We start from the raw sequence: 19,554 nt of genomic DNA, 5'->3' as shown, positions 1-19,554 counted from the left end.
AGAACCTCAACTGATTCAAGTCTCTTTGCCCTTCCAGGTTGACTTCGGCTTTGCCAAGTTCATTGGTTACAGCAGCAAAACGTGGACCTTCTGCGGGACTCCGGAATACGTCGCGCCTGAGATTGTTCTGAATCGAGGGCACGATCGTTCCGTTGATTACTGGGCGCTTGGAGTGCTGATCCACGAGTTGCTGACGGGAATGTAAGAATTTCCAGGATTCTTCGCATAATTCGTGAAACTAACCTCAATTTACTTCAATTTGTAGACCCCCATTTGCGGCGGCAGACCCGATGAAAACGTACAACATTATTCTTAAGGGAATCGATATGGTGAACTTTCCCAAGCACATGTCCCGGTCGGCGGTCAGTTTGATCAAGCGGCTCTGCCGGGATATTCCGTCGGAGCGGCTCGGCTACCAGAGGGGAGGCGTTCAGGATATTAAGAAGCACAAGTAAGTTTGAGAAATAGTTATTTTCTAGTTACTCAAAATACAGTACTTGTTCGGTAACTGGGCTGCTTTTTAACTAGGCGCTCGATAACTTGTGCGTAGCCCAGTTAAAAAGCAGATAAACGTCAAAAAACCAAAACAAACCGAAATCACCAAGGGGTTATTGGATGCAACAATCATGTTTAATAAATAAAAAAAAAACTTTTTTTAAACTGTTATGTAACTTCAAGTCACAATCAAAGAAATATGAAAAGTAATCATTGTAAACAAATTTGAGTATTTTAATTTTTATGTTTTAATAGGAAAATATTATGCATCGGTATTCCCCTCGTTATTTTTCGTTCAGCCCAGTTAGCGAACAGCATTCAGTGACTGGGCTACGTTCTCAGCCCAGTTGCCGAACATGTACTGTTATTGATGAATGGAATTTTTGGGATGAAATAGATAAAATGCCAAAAATTCCAAAGGAGTGACTCTCAAAACTGGGTGCTGAAAAGACAGCATGCGTAACGTGATTGCCGAATGATCCCCGCTGCCTTTCTCGATTTCAACCCTCTACTTAAAATTTTTTGACTCGTTATCGTCAAAGGGCGACGCCCTCGACTTTTTCATTCCTGACAAAATAAATTATAGATCGATTACAATACTTGCCACTTCTTGTAATATTTTTCAAACAGTAAATTGGTTCTGCTTTGACAGAAGAGCAGTTCTCACAGTTTTCGGTCATTCGATTTTTTTTTTGTATTTTTTAATCCGACTGAAATTTTTTTGGTGCCTTCGGTATGCCCAAAGAAGCCATTTTGCATCATTAGTTTGTCCATATAATTTTCCATACAAATTTGGCAGCTGTCCATACTAAAAGGATGTACGAAAATTCAAAAATTGGTATCTTTTGATGGAATTTTTTGATCGATTTGGTGTCTTCAGCAAAGTTGTAGGTTTGGATATGGACTACACTGAAAAAAAATGAAAAAATTGGTGATTTTTTATTTAACTTTTTGTCACTAAAACTTGATTTGCAAAAAAAAAAACTATTTTTAATTTTTTTATGTTTTGATATGTCTAAGAAGACAGAAATTTCAAGGTTGTGCAAAAAATCTTTGACCGAGTTATGAATTTTTGAATCAATACTGATTTTTTCAAAAAATCGAAATATTGGTAACAAAAAAATTTCAACTTCATTTTTCGATGTAAAATCAAATTTGCAATCAAAAAGTACATTAGTGAAATTTTCATATAGTGCACCATTTTCAAGTTAAATCCATTTCTAGGTGACTTTTTTAAAAAAAGTCGAAGTTTTTAATTTTTTAACAAAATTTTTAAATTTTGTTTGCCCATTTTTGAAAAAAAATGTATGAAAAGCTGAAAAAATTCTCTATATGTTGCATTTTTGAACTTTGATTTGATACGAACCTAAGTTGCTGAGATATTCCCATGCAAAAGTTTATAAACAGGAAAATTTATGTTTTCTAAGTCTCGCCCAAACAACCCACCATTTTCTAATGTCGAAATCTCAGCAACTAATGGTCCGATTTACAATGTTAAAAAATGAAACATTCGTGAAATTTTCCGATCTCTTCGAAAAAATATTGTCAAAATTTTCAAATCAAGACTAACATTTCAAAAGGGCATAATGTTGAATGTTTGGCCCTTTTGAAATGTTAGTCTTGATTTGTCCTCTTAAACACATAAAAAAATTAAAATAGTGTTTCTTGCAGTCCAAGTTTTAGTGGCTAAAGAGTTGAAACAAAAATTCTTAGCCTATTGAAAATATTTTTACAACGAAAATTCACAAAAACTCAACCTATTATTGAATTGATTCAAACATGGTAAAAATGATTCTGAACAATATATTTGAGTCCATCCTATTCCCTAATTTTTAGAGATCTGTTCATATTTGAGAGAATAGAAAAAAAAAACTGAACAAGATAATTGCAAAAAAAAAAAAATAAAGGCTGTTCGTTGAGTATTTGATTCTTTTGTGATAATTGGAAATAAGATAAATTTTAGATTAAAAAGCATGGTTTGTTCAGGGTTAGTCAGAGCATAGTGAATCGATTAAGTTTATTTTTTTTTAATTTTAGTTGGAATAACCATTGAATTAAAACAATCAAGCGTCTCAAAAATACACCTTTTTAATAATCCTTAAGATGGAAGAAAATTGAGCTCATATATGCGCTTGACTGAACCTAACAGGAGCTGGTCTGCATTTAATATTTTAATTAGATTTTACCCATAAGACAAATCAGCTACACAATCAGCATTTTTTTTTACAGAAATTAAGTTGGTTTATATTTGTATTTTCCACTACAGGGCTGAAAAAGTGATTTGTCCTGCCCAAAAATGAGTTTTTCTTGAGCAGCAATAGTTTTCGCGGAATCGAGCATATGTATATTTGGGAATTTAGGTTCGTACTCTCAGACAATTTGAATTTGAAACACCGTAATGGACATTAAATTCAAATTGTCTTTTCAAAAGTAGTCAAACCTTATTTTTCTCTTTTCGACGAAATCATGCCGATAGAAAATAGAGTTTGATTTATCTACAAACTATTTTTTTGCTGCATAAATTATACTTTGAAATTGGATTCCTGGGTACATTTAAAATTTAATTAATTTAATTATATGTATTATGGATTTGTTTTGCTTCAAAATGCATGAGTTCTTTTATATTTCATTTTATTTGTTGAAATAATCACCGTCATTAGAGGTGACAATGGATCTGGGGGTGAGATTGATGTTACCCCTGATGACGGTACGAAAAATCAAATTCCCTGAAATAGAAGACTTTACCATTTTAAAAAAAATTATCAATTGAAAATATTTAAATAATAACTGTATGCTGCTGATAACCATGCTTTTATTTGCTGAGCATTTCATGCATGTGTTGGTATGCTAATCAAATTTTGTTTTTGATACATATTTGAAAAAGGATTAGTAATTAGTTCATAAATTTTAAATCAATTTGGTATTGTTTCATATCTGCTACAATTTTTGTTGATGAAATTTTGTTATAAACTGTATTCTTTTTAGGCATAAAATACATTCAAAAATGGGAATTAGGGAAAAAATATTTAATTTGTCTTTGCCTTCAGTGTAGAGCATAGATCAAGCTACAATTCCATCCATGACTGGCAAGGCTTGAAAATAAGTTTAAATAGATGAATGCTTAACTAGTTGGCCCAAAAAGCAATCTTTGATTTATTGAACTTTCTAAACGTTTTCAACCCTCTTTCTTCCAGATGGTTCCAGGGCTTCGACTGGGAGGGGCTCGCCAACCAGACGCTCAAATCACCGCTGCAGCCAAAGCTGAAGGGCCCACTCGACATGTCCAACTTTGACGTCTTCCCGTCGGACCCGAGCGTACCGCCGGTGGAGACGTCCGGCTGGGATGCCGACTTTTGAATAGCACTGCTACTGCTTTCTGTTATATATTTTTAGGTGACGATCTACAACTGTGAGTTTGTAAGCTTAAGCAATACTGAACCAGACACAAACGTTTAGCTTTAAGGTAGAGAAACTTGCCCGCCACCCCTCCAAATTAAGGCCTTAGCACAACCAACCTTGGTAGAACCTGTGTACAATATCTCATCTATGTTATAGAGTTGAATCCTTTACAAATTACGCTAATAAAGAACAAACGCTGAATTTGAGTATTTCGTGACTTGTTTTATTGCATCTCGATGACAAACGTGCGAATCTCCATCGGCTTCAGGGTGATCTTGAGCCCTTCGGAAAGCTTGCTCTCAACAACTTTCTCCGTGATTGGCACTGGGTCGGCGGTGAACTTCAACCTGGTAGCATCCTCGAGCCATTGATTCGCGGCCAGGGTCGTCTCCTTGGCGTTAGCAATTTTGAACGATCCAAACAGTTGCGCGATGTCGATGGTCACGGGCAGCGAGTACAGCGGGTCTTCGTCCTTCTCGAGAAGGTGCTCGAAGCGAATCAGATAGGAGTGCGGTTGCTTCCACGGCTCGAACGTCAGCAGGTTCACGTTCAGCGGGAGCGATCCGGAAAGGGCGGAGAACTGTGGAAAAAAAACGTTTTTATTGGACAACTCATTACATAAGCAAAGTTCAAAATAGTAAAAAACAGAAAAAAATATGTGCATTGGACCTCTTTAAAAAACTATATTCCAGGTTATTAAATTTTGACCTTATCTATAAATTATTTTTTTCTTAAAATTTTAAAGCCTTCGTATAATTTTGCGGGATGATGATTTGTAATGCTTAAATTTTTAAGAAATTTGACTTTATTTTTGTGCTCGGCAAAAGCGTAGTAACATATTATTCAGAACAAAATTGCATTGTTTGAAAAAAGTACTCTCAGAGCTATTCCAGCCCAAATCAGGAATTTTTCTGGTACTTTTGTACCCGACCCTCTCCGATTTCAATGAAACTTTGTAGACATGTTATACTAGGCCTATATAAGCCATTTTTGTGTATATGGAGACAATAGAATAGCCAATAGCCAATACACTGAAACAAAAACACACGCCATTTCTATGAGATTTTTCAGTTTTTAAGTTTAAAAGTTAAATTTGATGGTTATGTTACGGTTTTTTTCGCTCAAATTTTTTGAGGTAATAGCCTAAAATGTTACAAAAAAAACTCAACAAAAATGCAGGATGGTATGTCTCTCTTAAACAATACAAAAATCATTTACTAAAACTGTTTTTTTAAAAGTGGTCTGAACGTCAACATTTTTCAGAATCGATAGTGGGAATCAAGTCCCCAGACAATTTAAACATAAAAGTCTCCATATTGACCATTGCCCTAAGTCCAATCCTTGGGAAGATACGGCGGTTAAAAAAAAATGTTGAAAAAATAGGTTTTTTGGTGGTTTTTGGCAATTTCTATATGACAGACTTAGTTTTTTAGTCTCGTAAATATTTTTACCGGAAAGCTCGTCCGATTTCCCATAAGTTTGTCTTTGATAGCATTTAAATTAAATGTATGAGCTTACAGATATAAGTTTAATTACATTGCTCATAACTATAAATAGAATATTTTTTTCAGTGTGGTAGAAACCTCAAATTGAAAAACTGTTAAAGGCAAACCTATAGGAAATGGGACGAACTTTCCGGTAAAAATATTTACAAGACAGAAAAACCAAGTCTGTCATATAGAAATTGCTAAAAACCACCAAAAAACCTATTTTTTCAACATTTTTTTTAAACCGCTGTATCTTTCCAAGGATTGGACCTAGGGCAATGGTCAATATGGAGACTTTAATGTAAAATTGTCTGAGGAATCGATTCCCACTATCGATCCTGAAAAAAATGACGTTTAGACTACTTTTCAAAAAAACAGTTGAAGTAAATAATTTTTTAGGACAGACAAACCATCCTGCATTTTTCGTGAGTCTTTTTGTTACATTTTGGGCTATTTCCTCAAAAATTTTGAGCGAAAAAAATCGTGACATCATCATCAAATTTAACTTTTAAGCTTAAAAACTGAAAAATCTCATAGAAGTGGCGTGTATTTTTGCTTCAGTGAATTTTTTTCAGAAAGCCCGTCCAATTTCCTACAAGTTTGTCTTTGACAACTTTTTGATACGATGCAACGGCAATAATTTTTAAATTGCAAAATACAAAAATATTTTAATACCTTACGCCCTTCTAAAATGTTATTTTCGAGTACTATTGGCTCCATATACACAGAAATGGCTTATATAAGCCTAGTATAACATGTCTACAAAGTTTCATTGAAATCGGAGAGAATTGGGTACAAAAGTACCAGAAAAATTCCTGATTTGAGCTGGAATTGCTCCTCATTCAAAAAAATACTATTTTCACTTTAATTATAAAACTAGATATTTACTTTAAAAATATTTTTATCCACAAATGAATTGATTTTCAAATAATTAGAAAAGGGAATAAATTATAAAAAAATAAATTGAATTAATCTAAATGATAAATGTAAACATTTGGATAGTGTCAGATTCCAATTATTATCATAATTTTATCATGATTATAATTGTCACATAGGTTCTGTACCGTAATCCTCAGTGACGTGCATTAAATAATGTTTATAATCAAATAAAAAAAAATGGCAAATATTACCGGAACGACCGGTTTAAGAGTTCTGAACATCAATTAAAAAAAATATCAAAACTTTTATTTTTGGTGCTTTGCTCTGATCTTTTTGATAAATTTGGTCAGTAGGCGGTAGGAAATACTGGTTTCATCGACAATTTTGCTCAGATTGCCATTCGACTGTCTGTTGTGTCTGTGTTTATAAAAGTGAACACAATGTTCAAAATATTTCAGAAAATACAGATTTTTATAAACACCCCAATCGTAAACTACCCTTTTTTATTTATCAAAGTCAAAAGTTTAACAATTTTTCCAAATGGCAACTTGATTTCTACAAAATTCAAAGTCAGTAATCTTAAATTTCAAAAATGTTGATTTTCAATACTTTGGAAGTTTTGTGACTTTATCTATCAAAATTAATTCGAATCATTCAATTAAAAAATATCTAATTGTTTTTGCCTTCCTCACCTTACTGAGGAAAGGCTATAAAATCACTCGAAAAATGAACTTCTTAATTCGACCTCGTAGACTTACCTTCACGTATACCTATCGACTCAGAATCAAATTCTGAGCAAATGTCTGTGCGTGTGTATGTCTGTAAGTCCGTGCACCGAAAAAAATGCACTCAATTATCTCCGGACTGGCTGAACCGATTTGGGCCGTTCTGGTCTCATTCGATCCGTCTTAGGGTCCCACAAGACCTATATTAACTATTATGAAGTTTTGTTAAGTATTTCAAAAGTTATGCTAAAAAACGATTCTGGCTAAAGTTTGAAAGATTGTAAATAGGGTGGTTTTTGTAAGAAAACCCGTCTGATCATACATTTTTAGAAACGTATTTAAAAGACCTTTCTAATGAGCCCAAAACATTGAAGATCTGATAACCCTATCAAAAGTTATGAGCACTTTAGTGTCATTTGTACACATTTTAGAGGCCGGATCTCAAATATGTTGATGAAAAAGTTGTTCGAATCTATCCGGAGATCTGGCTCCCGGGATTTTGTTGATTTGAAACTCCCGGGAAAAATGAATAGATATATTTTTTTACTGCCTTAAGGCTTAAAAAACTTTAAAGTAATATAACTATTGAAAGTGAACAATTTTCATGAAACAGCCTCGTAGGTGTTGTTCTAATATTACGTCCAATGATGGGATTCTAGTCCCCATACTCCATGTAGATATATTGTAAGAAGTAAAATTTAGATAAAATTTGTAGGTTTGACATTCTTACTACAGAAACAAATATGTACATAATTGTGAGGAAGGCAGCAACCACCATCGGTGGATTAAGTAACGTTTTTTTATATTTTTTCAGTAAAACCAATTTCAGTTTTTTTCATGTTTTAAAATCGCGTTATCAATAAGAGGTGATAATTTTGTGAGTTATTAATTTTTTTAACATTCAAATTTTCTAATAAAGTGTCAACTTTTTTTTATATATTTTCTATTCTTGTTGGACTTATTTTCTTAAAAACTTTGCTCGTGGTTTCTCAAATATTAAAAGCCATTCAAAAATCGATTTAACTTTTTTTAAATATGGGTGCAACCACCCTCAAATGCACAGTGGTCCAGATTGCAAAATTAATTTTCCGAAAAAAATTAAAGTAGTGGAGTTCATTTAAAATTATTTTTTCAATGTATTCCATAAACTCGAGATATCTTAGTTTTAAAATGAACAATTTTTGAAAATCGTCCTACAAAATTTTTTCCATGTAATTTTGCCTGCTGAGTCTGAATCTGCCGCCGAATTGAGCCAAAGTGATAAAATATCGATTTTTGGTCATCTTTGGGCGTTGACGATTGACGATTGAATTCAAAAACTGAGCCAAAACTTGTCTTAGTAAAGATTGACTTCACGAACAAAAATGAGGGCAATCTCAATGCACAATTTTTAATAAACCTTTTGATTGATACTTAATCACCCTTTCAGTGATGAGCGCAGATTAAATTGGTTGCTTGCCTCTTGGTGCAAAGTCAAAACAATTTTACCAGCAAGGGTTCCATGGTGTAACGGTTAGCACTCAGGACTCTGAATCCTGCGATCCGAGTTCAAATCTCGGTGGAACCTGCTTTTTTATTTATTGAACTATGATAAGATAACTATATTACAATCTAGTCAAATCTTATAAAAAACCATCTGCAAACTACGTAACATGAAAATAGCATTTCCATCGGGCATCTAATGTTGGTATATCAGCAATTTTGCGCCATTACATCCATTACAGAAAGTGATTTCATTTTAAATCGAGGCATTAAAAGATCAGTAGGAAGTTACAAGCAGGTTTGTTTCAAAAGCTTCGCAATTTTTTTTTTTAAATAGTAAGAATCGACAAATTGGATGGTAGTAGGATCAAAAACAAAACCTTTCAAAAATATGAGAACTTTCGAAATATTTGAAGGTTCGAGGATTTAGATCATATTACCTTTCTTTTGCTTTTAAATTATATTTGTCTTATAATTGTTATAGCTTGAAAAGAAAGCCATTCACAATGAACAAAAGTTTAATGAAGATCGGTTGTAGAAGGAACAAAAATCAACTTAACTACCAAATTTAGGATTGATTGCAGTCTATGGACTGTAATATTGTTTTAGATATCTCTCATCTACTCCGACAACTTTGCCTAACTAATTAAATCGATCAGCAAATCCCACTCTCAAGATAATAACACAGACAAACAGACGTGACTCTCCATACAAATTATTTTTGAAATCCATCGTCCTTAATAAAACCACTAAATCACGACGACGCCAGCGCTGCCTGGTGAGCTGATGCCGAAGCGCAGCCCAAATATACCCATACAAACTCATTACTGTCTTGTGTCATTTCAGTGTATGCGTGAGACAATCAAGCCATAACGATTGTAAACATCAACAGCTGACCGAAATAATTTTGTTGTTGCTGATCCCCAGAACCCGATGCAAAAAATAAAAATCAACGTCGATGGCCGAAGATGACGGTGATCAGTTCCGTTTCCAATGGCAGAACTTCATGAGCCAAATCATGCGGCAGCAACAGCAACGATGCACTACAACCGCAACGACAGAGATCAAATCCCCGTTGCTTCCAAGTTCTATCGAAGTTTCCTCTTCCTCCAAAAGCTCGAACTCCTGGCACCATCATCAACAAGATACCCCAGGTCACGAAAACATCAGTAGTGGCCACCGAAATAGAAAAATCCAATTCAAATCTACCGGAATTGAACCCCACGATGGGCGTTTGGAAACATCCGCAGGGAAAGTGTCCAAGGCACAGTTAAGTTGCACTAAACAACAAAAGCAAAAAGTGGCAAAGGTTCCAAAAAATGCTGCCGTTAAATTTATATCGAAACAGAACCACAGAAACTGAATTGTAGAAAAAGATTGAGTGGCGCAACATCGCCAAAAGGCCAAAAGGACGACCAGCAGCAGCAATCCACAAATTACAAGCAGGTTGCTCCGAAGGAGATGACTCCACCACAGGATCCGGCATCCTCCACAGTAGTGGGAGCCTCAGCAGCAGCCTCGACATCGGCAGGCAGTTGAACAGGCCTACCGGGTTAATATTGGGGCAAGAGGCTATGGCCAAGGCTTCCCCAACCTTTCCCTGCAAAGCTACCGTTAGATTTCCTGAATTCCATACATTTACACTTAAAAACAAAAACACGCATCACACACACTGAGAACAGACGGGTGAGCTGTCACGACAGCAGCGCCATCAGCGCCGGGTGAGTGGATGCCGAAACAAAATTGCATTTGAAACAACCGTTTTTGAAGGACGATGGTTCGGCACTCGAGTGTCCCGTCTGTTTGTCTGTGATAATAATTTTAATATTTTAACATTTTTGACCAGTCATAACAATGAATGGCTTGTATCAAAAAACAAATTGTGTTAAATTTAAGTTTGAAAAAAATAGGAGAAATACCAAGAAAAATAATTTGCAAAATTGTAAAAAAAAATTCAAGGATACTTACAGCATTGTTGAAGCTCGACTGCCAGCTTTCAAAGTCAAAGTCACTGGCATCGCTCAGGAACTTCCAAGCAGGAGTAAGAACCTGGTTCTGAAGGAACCTCTCCCTAGCTTGCACGCTGACCATCTTGCTCTCCTTAACAGTATCGAACAGCAGATAATGCTTTCCACGAGCCACCAATCCCAACCCGTAAGCCGTCTCGTTCAGCGCTTCCCCCACGCCAAACGCATCGTCCCGCAGCAGTCTCCTGTGAACCATCAGTTCCAGCACTCCGTCCTGCATGCTCGTTCCACCCTGCGCTCGATCATTCAGCACCGCCAACCGCAGGTTGTCGTCTTGCAGCGCAATCTTCGCCGTAACCGGATAGTAGTTTCCAGCGACCGGTTCAACCCCATCAAAATCGAACGTCTCCCGGTGATCCCGCACCCGCTTGATCATCTCTCTGCCATTCGAGTCCGTCCAGAACACCCCATTGGACTGGATATCCGTGTAGAACCGCGTGATGACCTCCTTGCCCTTCCCGTCCTCAATCGGAATCGGCCCAACCAGCCACTCAAACTCCACGTGCTGCTCGTCAGCGAACACGCGAATCACCTGGCTGATCCACTCGTTGAACACCTGGTGCACCTCCTGCACGTGATCACCCTTGATGACGCTCAGTTTAACGGACTTGGCCGCATGTCGCTCGGTTCCGTTCGGCCGGAAGATGTACGCGCCGGACGAGCGATTCTCGAACACTTCGTTGTTGCCGTACGCGCCCTCGTAGAACATAAAGTCCTGCTGGAGGCGGTGCTGCTTGCCGGCGACGGTGATCCCGGCGAGGAACCCGTTGTAGTCGAAACTGAGGGAAAGGTGGGCGTTGCCGATGGTTATGGGCTGGTCATCGACTTCATCTTGTTGGTCAAATTGGGTAGATTCGTATTGTTCAGATACGTAGTACGATCGGTAACCCATTGGAGGTATTTCGTTAGCTAAGAATACCAACTCTTGGGTTGCAGCACTGAATCTGTACTGAATGTCTGTAACAGGTTCGGGAATCGAGATCATCTGAACCGGCAGTTCCACTCCCTCATGATCCCTCACCACGTAGCTATTCCCGTTAACCGGCAACCTAACGTACTCATAGCTGGCATGTCCCAACGGATTATACAAGGTCACCACAAAGTTCTCCTTGCTCTCGGAAACGTCGCACCGACTGATGTTCAGCATTCGGCACGATTCAAACCGCAGCTTCGCCGACTCCTTGGTCATGGTGAAGCTGTTCAGCGCGGCGTTGGTATTCGCTCCGCAAGCCTCGATCGCCGTGTGCAACATCCGGTGGTAATCGTCCGCGACGTGCTGCTTCTCCGTGCCGGTGATGGCATCGTGGTGCTGCATGACTCCCAACGCTTCCCGCAGGATGTTCAGATGTTCCTGATCCGCTTCACCTTGCGTTGCTGGAGACAGCGCGGTGAGCTGCTTGCAAACCTGCAGGAAGTGGTTGCCAAGGCGCTCGAAGTACTTGGAGGTTGGTCGGGATGTGAAGTAGCCCGTCCAGTAGGAGTGTGGATCCGATGCGTACGGGAAGAAGTCGTCGCTCTTGGTTGGCCAGGTCAGCTTGGCTTCCTCCAGCGCCTTCAGGTAGCAGGTAGGAGTCGAGTAGAACAGATTAACCTTGGATCCCTGCGCTTGCCGCGCATTCACGTACTTGATCAGCTTGTCCATGTTCTTGTAGTTCATCCTGGCGTCCATGTAGTTGAAGTCATCCCCGAACGTCAAGATCAGGTTGTTCGAGCGATACTTGGTGGCCATGTTGTTCACCCACGTCAAGAACAAATCCACCTTCTCCTTCACATTGTTCTCCACGCTGTCCACCCCGTCCACGAACGGATCATCCGAGCAGAGCACGTCAAAGCAGAACCCAGGAGGCGCGCTGTAATGATTGTACAGCACCGAAGTGAACAAGTCGCTCCCCTCCAAGTTTGCACTGCTCTTCCAGATCATCTCCGCCTTCTTCTCCGCCAACCGCTTCACCTTGTCGTTCCAATCCAACCGCGCAAAGAACAACCCATCGTACCCCATCTGGGCAAACAGCGAAGCCTGCTCCCTCGAGTGTCCAAACGGATCAATCTGCCAACCCGCCCTCGGCCGTCCACACTCCCCAAACGTGTCGTTCAACAGCCTCAACCCCCACGTAAACTGATCAATCACACTCTGGTAGTGCACCGCCGCCTCATCGTTCATACTCCAAGCTCCACCAACGAACTCCAACCGACCCTCCTGCACCAACCCCCGGACCTGCTCCTTCAGCTCCTCCGTCTGCTCGTCCCACCACATGAAGAAGAACGCCGACTCGACCTGGATGAAGCGCCGAGCCGGATCCTTCAGCAGCTCCTGAATCACCGAGTCCAAGATGTACTGCACCCCGGCCCGTTGATGGTTCGTCTTGCTTCCGTAGTAGTACTGGTCGGCGGTTTTGAGCCAACCCACGTCGTCGTGTGAGTGCGGCACCATGTGGACGTTCAGGACGTCGTCGCCGTTCGGCGATAGAACCGGACAGGACTGGAATGAGAGATGGGGGAGGTAGTGATTCAGTTGAAGTGATTGATGTGACAAATTTACTTATGATAAGGTAATTGAAGACGAGAGAAATGGGACAGGTCGAGTGCAGTTTTGTTTTGTTTCGCTGGGGGGTATCGATTAGAATTGAGACGATGGACAATTGATCTCTTATCAGCCTGACGGGGAATAATTGAAGAGAGTGGTGTAACCCTATTGTGTAACATTTGTATGCAATTCACTGCTGTTGACGAGTGGTAAACAAGTTGTCTAAATGATTTAAAATTAGAATTGATCTCTTGAGATCTGGCTGCAAATATGATTGAAAATTAGGCAATTTGTATGGTTTAGAAATGTAATTAACGCGAATTTCTCGAATAAATACGTTTTTTGCTCGCGTTTCAAATTGCTTGAAAATTTTAAATTTAAAATTCCTTTTTAAAACTTTTATAAAGTCGTTGCAAATATTTTTTAACAGTTTATAACCCTGGTCTTGGCCAAAAGAAGAACTATGGTTTTGCGAAAATTGTGTTGGTTTTAATTGGGCAATTACTAAGAATGTTTTTTTTAATTATTTTTTTGTATTTTTTATTTGGATGACACTTTGAGTGTACCTTTCCCGAGAACAAGGAAGACCTTTTGCATCTGTGTTTGACCATAAAAGTCTCCATACTTTGGTACAGTATTGTCCATACCAAAATAAAACAAAAATATATAAAAATCTGTATCTTGAGAACCAAGGCTTTGGCAAAGCTGCTGATATTACTTAGGACTTCTCAGAAAATTTTGCCATTTATGAAAAATATCATTTTTGGATATGTTTTGCATTACAAAAAAGGCCATCGTTCGAGCTATGGCACAAGTTGGTTAAAATTCATTCGTGAAAAATCATAATTTTTTTTAACTTGGCAAAAAACGAAACAATTTTTTTGACTTTATCTTTAGATGTAAAATTAAATTTGCAATCGAAAAGAACTTTGTATCATTTTCGATATCGTGCACTAGACATGTTTTTTTTTCAAATAATGATATCGTGAATTTTTTACCATTATAATCAAGCTTGACCAACTCTGGAAATATTGTTTTTTTCTCAAATAGATCAGAAAATTTGCAGTAAATTAATTTCAATAACGAAAATTAAAGCAAAAAAATGGGTTCTAGGCTTCGAATGGCAGTAAATTTTGAAAAAATTACGAACTTCTCGTCACAGTGTCCTGATGCAAACAATGATCAAGCTCGAGCTGTCACAACCCTGCGAAGTATGTTGGCTGACATATCGGGCGGTCAGTCCAAAAAAACCAGCTAGAAGTCGCCTGAAACATTTTTTTTTGCTAGAAAGAGTTAGGAAACCTGATGCAGACAAACGTCCAGCTGTAATGTGACATACTTTGAATGTGTTGGTAAATTTCTGACTAGAAAGCCTTATAATCATTAACCATCAAACAAGGACAGATTCAACAGTATTGTGAAGATGAAATAAATTGAGAAAAAGCAAATTGAATGAAAATAAAAGGATTTAGTCTACAGTTCGATAAAATTTTCAGCTTTTATTTTCCTTTTTTTGCAATGCATTTGAAACTAAAAAAAGAAAAAAAATCTGCAAATTTGTTTTACCAAATCTCACCCTGATACCCAATATCACCTCTCCTGACGGTATGTTTTGTGTTAAAATAATCATCATTATTAGAATTAGTGAATTTTCACGATTTCGTCGACAGTATAAAATTCCACAATTTCCGCGAAACCCCGTGAAATTCTAGAATATTTGGAGATTATTATATTTTTTTTAAACAAATATTTTTTCCACAGGTTTGATTAGTCTTCAATTGAAAAACGAGATTTTTTTTTAAACTTTTTCATTGAATTCAAATCCTTCACCCAAAATTCAGAGTCGAGATAATCGTTCTCTCAAAATTTATTGAGGGCTCAGTGCCAAAATCGATAGAATAATTGTACCAACTCACACCATCATAACAAATGAGTTCATTCGTTAGTTGAATCAATAAATCTCCAACAAGTGTCATACATCGACTTCTGACTTCTCCTTGGTCACCAAGCTGTGGTGGCCGAGGCAGCTAAGTCATTGGATTGGTTTGTCAAAGGTCTCTGGTTCGATTCCCGTTGTCGACACTTTTGGTTTTTTGTTTGACGGATGAACTTTTTTTGCAAATGAACCTCGAGAGAATAGTTCTATCGCCCATCTCGAGCTGTGTTCTCTGCGTCCGTGAATGGTACCACTATTCTCTCGACTCGAGACCATCATTCTCTCGGACTAGCGCTGCCAGTTTTGGGTGTTGAAAGCAAGCCAAATATTAAAATAGAATTGATATCACATTTTATAAGGAACGAATGCTTTGAAACACTTATTGAATAAAAAATTCTAATAATATCTATATTTTATTTTAGGAATCATCAAATCAAATGTTCCCAAAATAAGATAAGTAAATTTGCAGATAGTTTTTTGTTCATGTTTTTCCCCAACCCAAAAAAAAAAAATTTACACAAAATTTGATGGTGGAAAATTATTTAAAAAAAATGAGTACAGTCAATTGTAAACATTACATTTTGTTTATTTTAAAGTTTTGAATTAAATTTGGCAATTTAAAGTTTTTTCAATTTCTTTTGTTTTGAATCCACAAATTGATAATACCCGTAGTACTTCGGCATTTTTCAAGCCTTAATTGATATTTAGATTTTGTAAAGTATTTGTATGAAATAAAAAAAACGCATTAAATTTAATATTATTATTTTTTTTTTCAATTTGTTTTTTTTTCAAAAAAAACTTGACACGTTTTGTGAAAATAAGCGCAATCAACTGAAATCCGTAAATTTCCATGTACAGCTAGGAGTTTTTTTCCGTGAAAACTCATTTTTTTAATGTAATGATAGTGTTTAATGTGCTAGATAAATTCTATGAAAAAGCTTCGACTACCATTTCATTTCAAAGGTAGAATTCCAAAAGAAACTTGTGATGGTTACCAGCAAGCCCCTTATGTTTGCATAACAAAATTTTTGTAATTGTCTGCTCTACAACTTTGTTGAATATTGTTACAATCTTAAAATAACCCTGCAAATTTAGAAAAAAAACGAAATTTTAAAAATATTTTTTTTGTTCTAGGTGAAAAAATTACCCTTCTGGGTTAATGTAGATTCGAAAAGTACATTAAATTTCCCTTAAAATGAAATGTTACAAAATTTTTACAGTTGAATAACGGAAAATGGAAGAGTTTTTAAAACTTTTTTAGTGTTTTTTGCGATGAAAAATTTTTTTTTTGAATTTTGAGTACGCCATCAAATCGGGCGTCCAATTTTACATAAAAATCCCTTTAACACAAAATTTCTATATCATCACCGTTTCAGGCTGCAAATTATTGAAAAACATCTCTTTTTTCGCATGTTCAAAAATGGAAGGGGTCATACCGCCCCTCCGTCACGAGATATCAAAAAACGGACCTCGGATTCGTGATCAGGGACAAAAGTTACCCCTAACGACAAAGTTTCACGCAAATCGAAGAGGGGTCGGGGCAACTTTTCCCGATTTCGTGTGAGTTAGTAGAGAATTACCCCTATATTTTTTATTCTTTTGCAAATTTCCACAAAGAAAACATAACAAATTGACTGGTAAAAATTTTTGTCTTAAAGTTGCAAATAATATCATGTTATCTATACACAAAAGGCTTGAAGCCAAAAAATAACTTTAACTGGATAAAATACACTGGCTCAGACTGTTACACTTGCAAACAAAAAATAAAAGCATGCCCTCACTCACCTCATATCCGCACTTGGCCTCCTTCCGGGCCAGGTTATGCTTCCAGTGGTGCTCGTGGTGTCGACTGTCCACAACAAATCCACTTCCACGGCCAGGCCGTGCCAGTGTCGCTGTTATGGTCACACTCGCCAATACCGCGAACACTCCCACCGTCGCCGTCCACCACTTCATAGTTATCGCGCCGTTCAGCTCAGGGCAAAGGGCAGTCTCAGCAGACACACTCTCTTGTTCTAGGAAGAACAACAACACAAGTGGTTGAGAATTATGCGCAGTTTTCGCTAAGAACGTATCTCTCTGGATCGACGACTGCTCCAGGCGAGCCCTCGACTTCAACTGACTGGATTGGAGAGCTGGAACTTGCTAAGAAGGTATGCAGTTCTCTCTCTTTTTGAAGAAGTTCTTATCAGCTGCAAACAATTGGTCATTCAACCGTCACTAAAAGAATCAATTTTTGAGTCTTTTCTCTTTTTTGATATGATCGTGAGTAAGACAAATTGTCGGGGTGATTCTAATGTCATAAAACAATATTGAAAATTAGAGTCTTATAGACTTTTTGAAGTACCAGAACATTGTTAACATTTCAGCTGTTAAAATTATACTGTCAACCATAAAATATTAGCAGCACATGAAGGCCACTTACTACAAAGTAACACTAACACTTTTTGCTGAACTATATTCGAATGGAAAATTACAGATTTTTTTTCAAACGGAATTACGATAGGTACACACAATTGGAATGCCACTGAGAGTAGAGCAATAAATACCAATGGAAATTTTGAAGAAAGTGGGTAGAAAAAAAAGAACCGAATGGAACTTTTTTGTTTTGTGCGGTTCTAAAGCAAATAGTGGGTCAATATGCATTAGTCAGCATTTGGGGGTGTGTTCGATGTTTTGTTTATGATACACACTTTTTGGGGCTTTGTTTCGACTATCTGGTTAGTTTTGGAAGCATCGGAATTGTTGGTCAGGATAGCACGGTGACACATATTTGGATGATTTTTCGATTTGAATTGAATTTATCGTAAAGATAAGATAATAGTTTTCTCATCATTTATTTAATAAATTTGGTGATCTTTTCAATTAGAAAGTAATGTCATTTTACCACTTTTTGAATAGTAACATTGGGTCTTATATTTTAATAATAAAATTACAAAACGCTTTATTTGAGACATGATTTCGTCAGCTGTGTGCTATCTTGTGACAACGACCATTTAGTACTTTTCGAGAAAATCGATTTTTAAAGTTTGATGATAAATATTTTCAAGACTATGAATGGTAGAGCCAAACATTTTTAAGCAATCGGTTCGTATACTATCGCTTAACAAACGCTCCAAGTTTCAACTAATTTGGTTACACCAGTTAAAAGAGTCAGTAAATTATGTAATCAAAAATCTGAAAAGCACGTGTCACAAGTGTGTTTTGAAAGTAAAATTGTACTACGTGTCACAAGTGTGCACAGAATTTCCATACAAACTAAAATAGACATAAATCAATAGTTTAACCGACTTAATCAGTATATTTTCAAAAACAAAAGATTGCATTGCCTTCAGAAAACGTGTATCAACATAAATTTGTGAAAAACAAGAACAATTTTCCACATTTTCCAACACCATGTATGACGTGTCACAAGTGTGCACGATCATTTTGATGATAAATTGGTCTATGTCACAAGTGTGTATTGCGATATCCGGGAAACGGAAGTGAGTTTCCAAAATCGAGTTAAAGCATCTTGTAGTGTTTGTTAAGTATAGTAAAACGTCATCATTAACTCATTTTCGACCAAAATGGTCTATGTCACAAGATAGCACACAGCTGACGATTTGTTATCGGTTTCACAAGACCAACTAAATTATTTATGTGACAAAGCTTTAAATTAAATTTGTTCCAGCCTTAGTTGAATTGAAAATAAGGTTTTATTTTAGTTTGATAAAAAAAACCTTATCAAATTGCTACTTATTGTTTAAACTTTAGTCAAAATTATCCAATTGGATTTTTGTGTGCTGCTGATCAAAAATAGTAGATGTTTAACAAAATACATTATTTTTTTTAATTCATAGATATTTTGTAATCTTTTGCAAGCTATTGTGAATAATGCATTTAAGCATTCTATGATGCTTTTGAACTATTTGTAGTTTTATTTTGAAGAATCCTAATATATATTTTTTTAATAAAGATAAACTAGTTTTTAATTTTATTATCATGAGACAAGACGTTACACCTAGTTTTGTTTCTTTTGTTTAGAGAAATAACCAGAGGGAAGCGGATTTCTTACCTTCAATTTAATTTTTCAATTCGGTTTTATTTGTGAATAATCAAGTTACAATGAGTTCATTTAGGTAAACAACAGAGTTTTGGTGTTCCTTTCAGCTGTGTTTTACATCGTAATTCAATCGAAAAATTATTACTTATAACTATGGAATAGACAAGAGTAAGAAAAAGTTTTCATAAAACTTACAGAAAGGGATTTCTTAACTTTAATGGAGCTATTTGAAATTTCTTTCTACCTACTTTTCGAGACATTTTCGAATGCCGAAACTTTATTTTTTTCATCGTCGAAAACAAGAGAACTGAAATAGTAGTTTATGCAACAAGTTGCAAAAAGAGGATTTTTTCAGCACGAGTCGTACATTTATCCAACGAGGTTCACCGAGTTGGATAAATACGACGAGTGCTGAAAAAATCAAGTTTTGCAACGAGTTCCATACAACATTTTTTGCAATTTCGAAAAACACCCATTGAGTGAAATTTTAAGTCGAATTTTCATGTATTTTGTCAATAAATCGTTTAAATCAAAAAAATGTTGAAAAGTGTTACT

General features: G+C 36.7%; 2 protein-coding genes and 1 non-coding gene across 10 annotated transcripts in view; 2 read left to right on the top strand and 1 right to left on the bottom strand.

Annotated features, from left to right (window-relative positions):
- Nucleotides 1–4,103, top strand: part of LOC6049426 (cGMP-dependent protein kinase, isozyme 1) — a 58,189-nt gene extending 54,086 nt beyond the window's left edge. For 7 of the 8 annotated variants that reach the window (XM_038251589.1, XM_038251586.1, XM_038251584.1 and 4 more), the window contains 3 exons: nt 38–201; nt 266–451; nt 3,690–3,852. In XM_038251589.1, coding sequence (XP_038107517.1) covers nt 38–201; nt 266–451; nt 3,690–3,852 — 513 coding nt within the window. Of the gene's footprint in view, nt 1–37; nt 202–265; nt 452–3,689 lie in introns of all 8 variants that reach the window. The other variant, XM_038251590.1, reaches the window with a different exon arrangement.
- Nucleotides 4,096–17,084, bottom strand: LOC6049432 (lysosomal alpha-mannosidase). Its single transcript, XM_001866158.2, has 3 exons — nt 16,740–17,084; nt 10,436–12,973; nt 4,096–4,474 (listed from the first exon to the last, which is right to left on the bottom strand). Exons 1-3 carry the CDS (start codon nt 16,908–16,910, stop codon nt 4,118–4,120), a joined length of 3,066 nt encoding a protein of 1,021 aa, XP_001866193.2. The 5' UTR covers nt 16,911–17,084; the 3' UTR covers nt 4,096–4,117.
- On the top strand, nt 8,481–8,552 carry Trnaq-cug. Its single transcript has one exon. It is a non-coding gene; the product is annotated as a tRNA-Gln (tRNA).
- Nucleotides 17,085–19,554: the final 2,470 nt, after the last annotated feature.

This window comes from Culex quinquefasciatus, chromosome 2 (genome assembly GCF_015732765.1).
Source record: "Culex quinquefasciatus strain JHB chromosome 2, VPISU_Cqui_1.0_pri_paternal, whole genome shotgun sequence".
NCBI lineage: Eukaryota > Metazoa > Arthropoda > Insecta > Diptera > Culicidae > Culex > Culex quinquefasciatus.
This window is presented reverse-complemented; position numbering and strand designations above follow the sequence as displayed.

Excerpts from the sequence above, each read along its gene's own strand:
- LOC6049432 (XM_001866158.2), bottom strand. The coding sequence starts at position 16,910 with ATGAAGTGGTGGACGGCGACGGTGGGAGTGTTCGCGGTATTGGCGAGT. Across the intron at positions 12,974-16,739 it reads AGGCCAAGTGCGGATATGAG|TCCTGTCCGGTTCTATCGCC; the intron begins GTGAGTGAGGGC and ends CTCTCATTCCAG. Across the intron at positions 4,475-10,435 it reads AGTCGAGCTTCAACAATGCT|TTCTCCGCCCTTTCCGGATC; the intron begins GTAAGTATCCTT and ends TTTTTTCCACAG.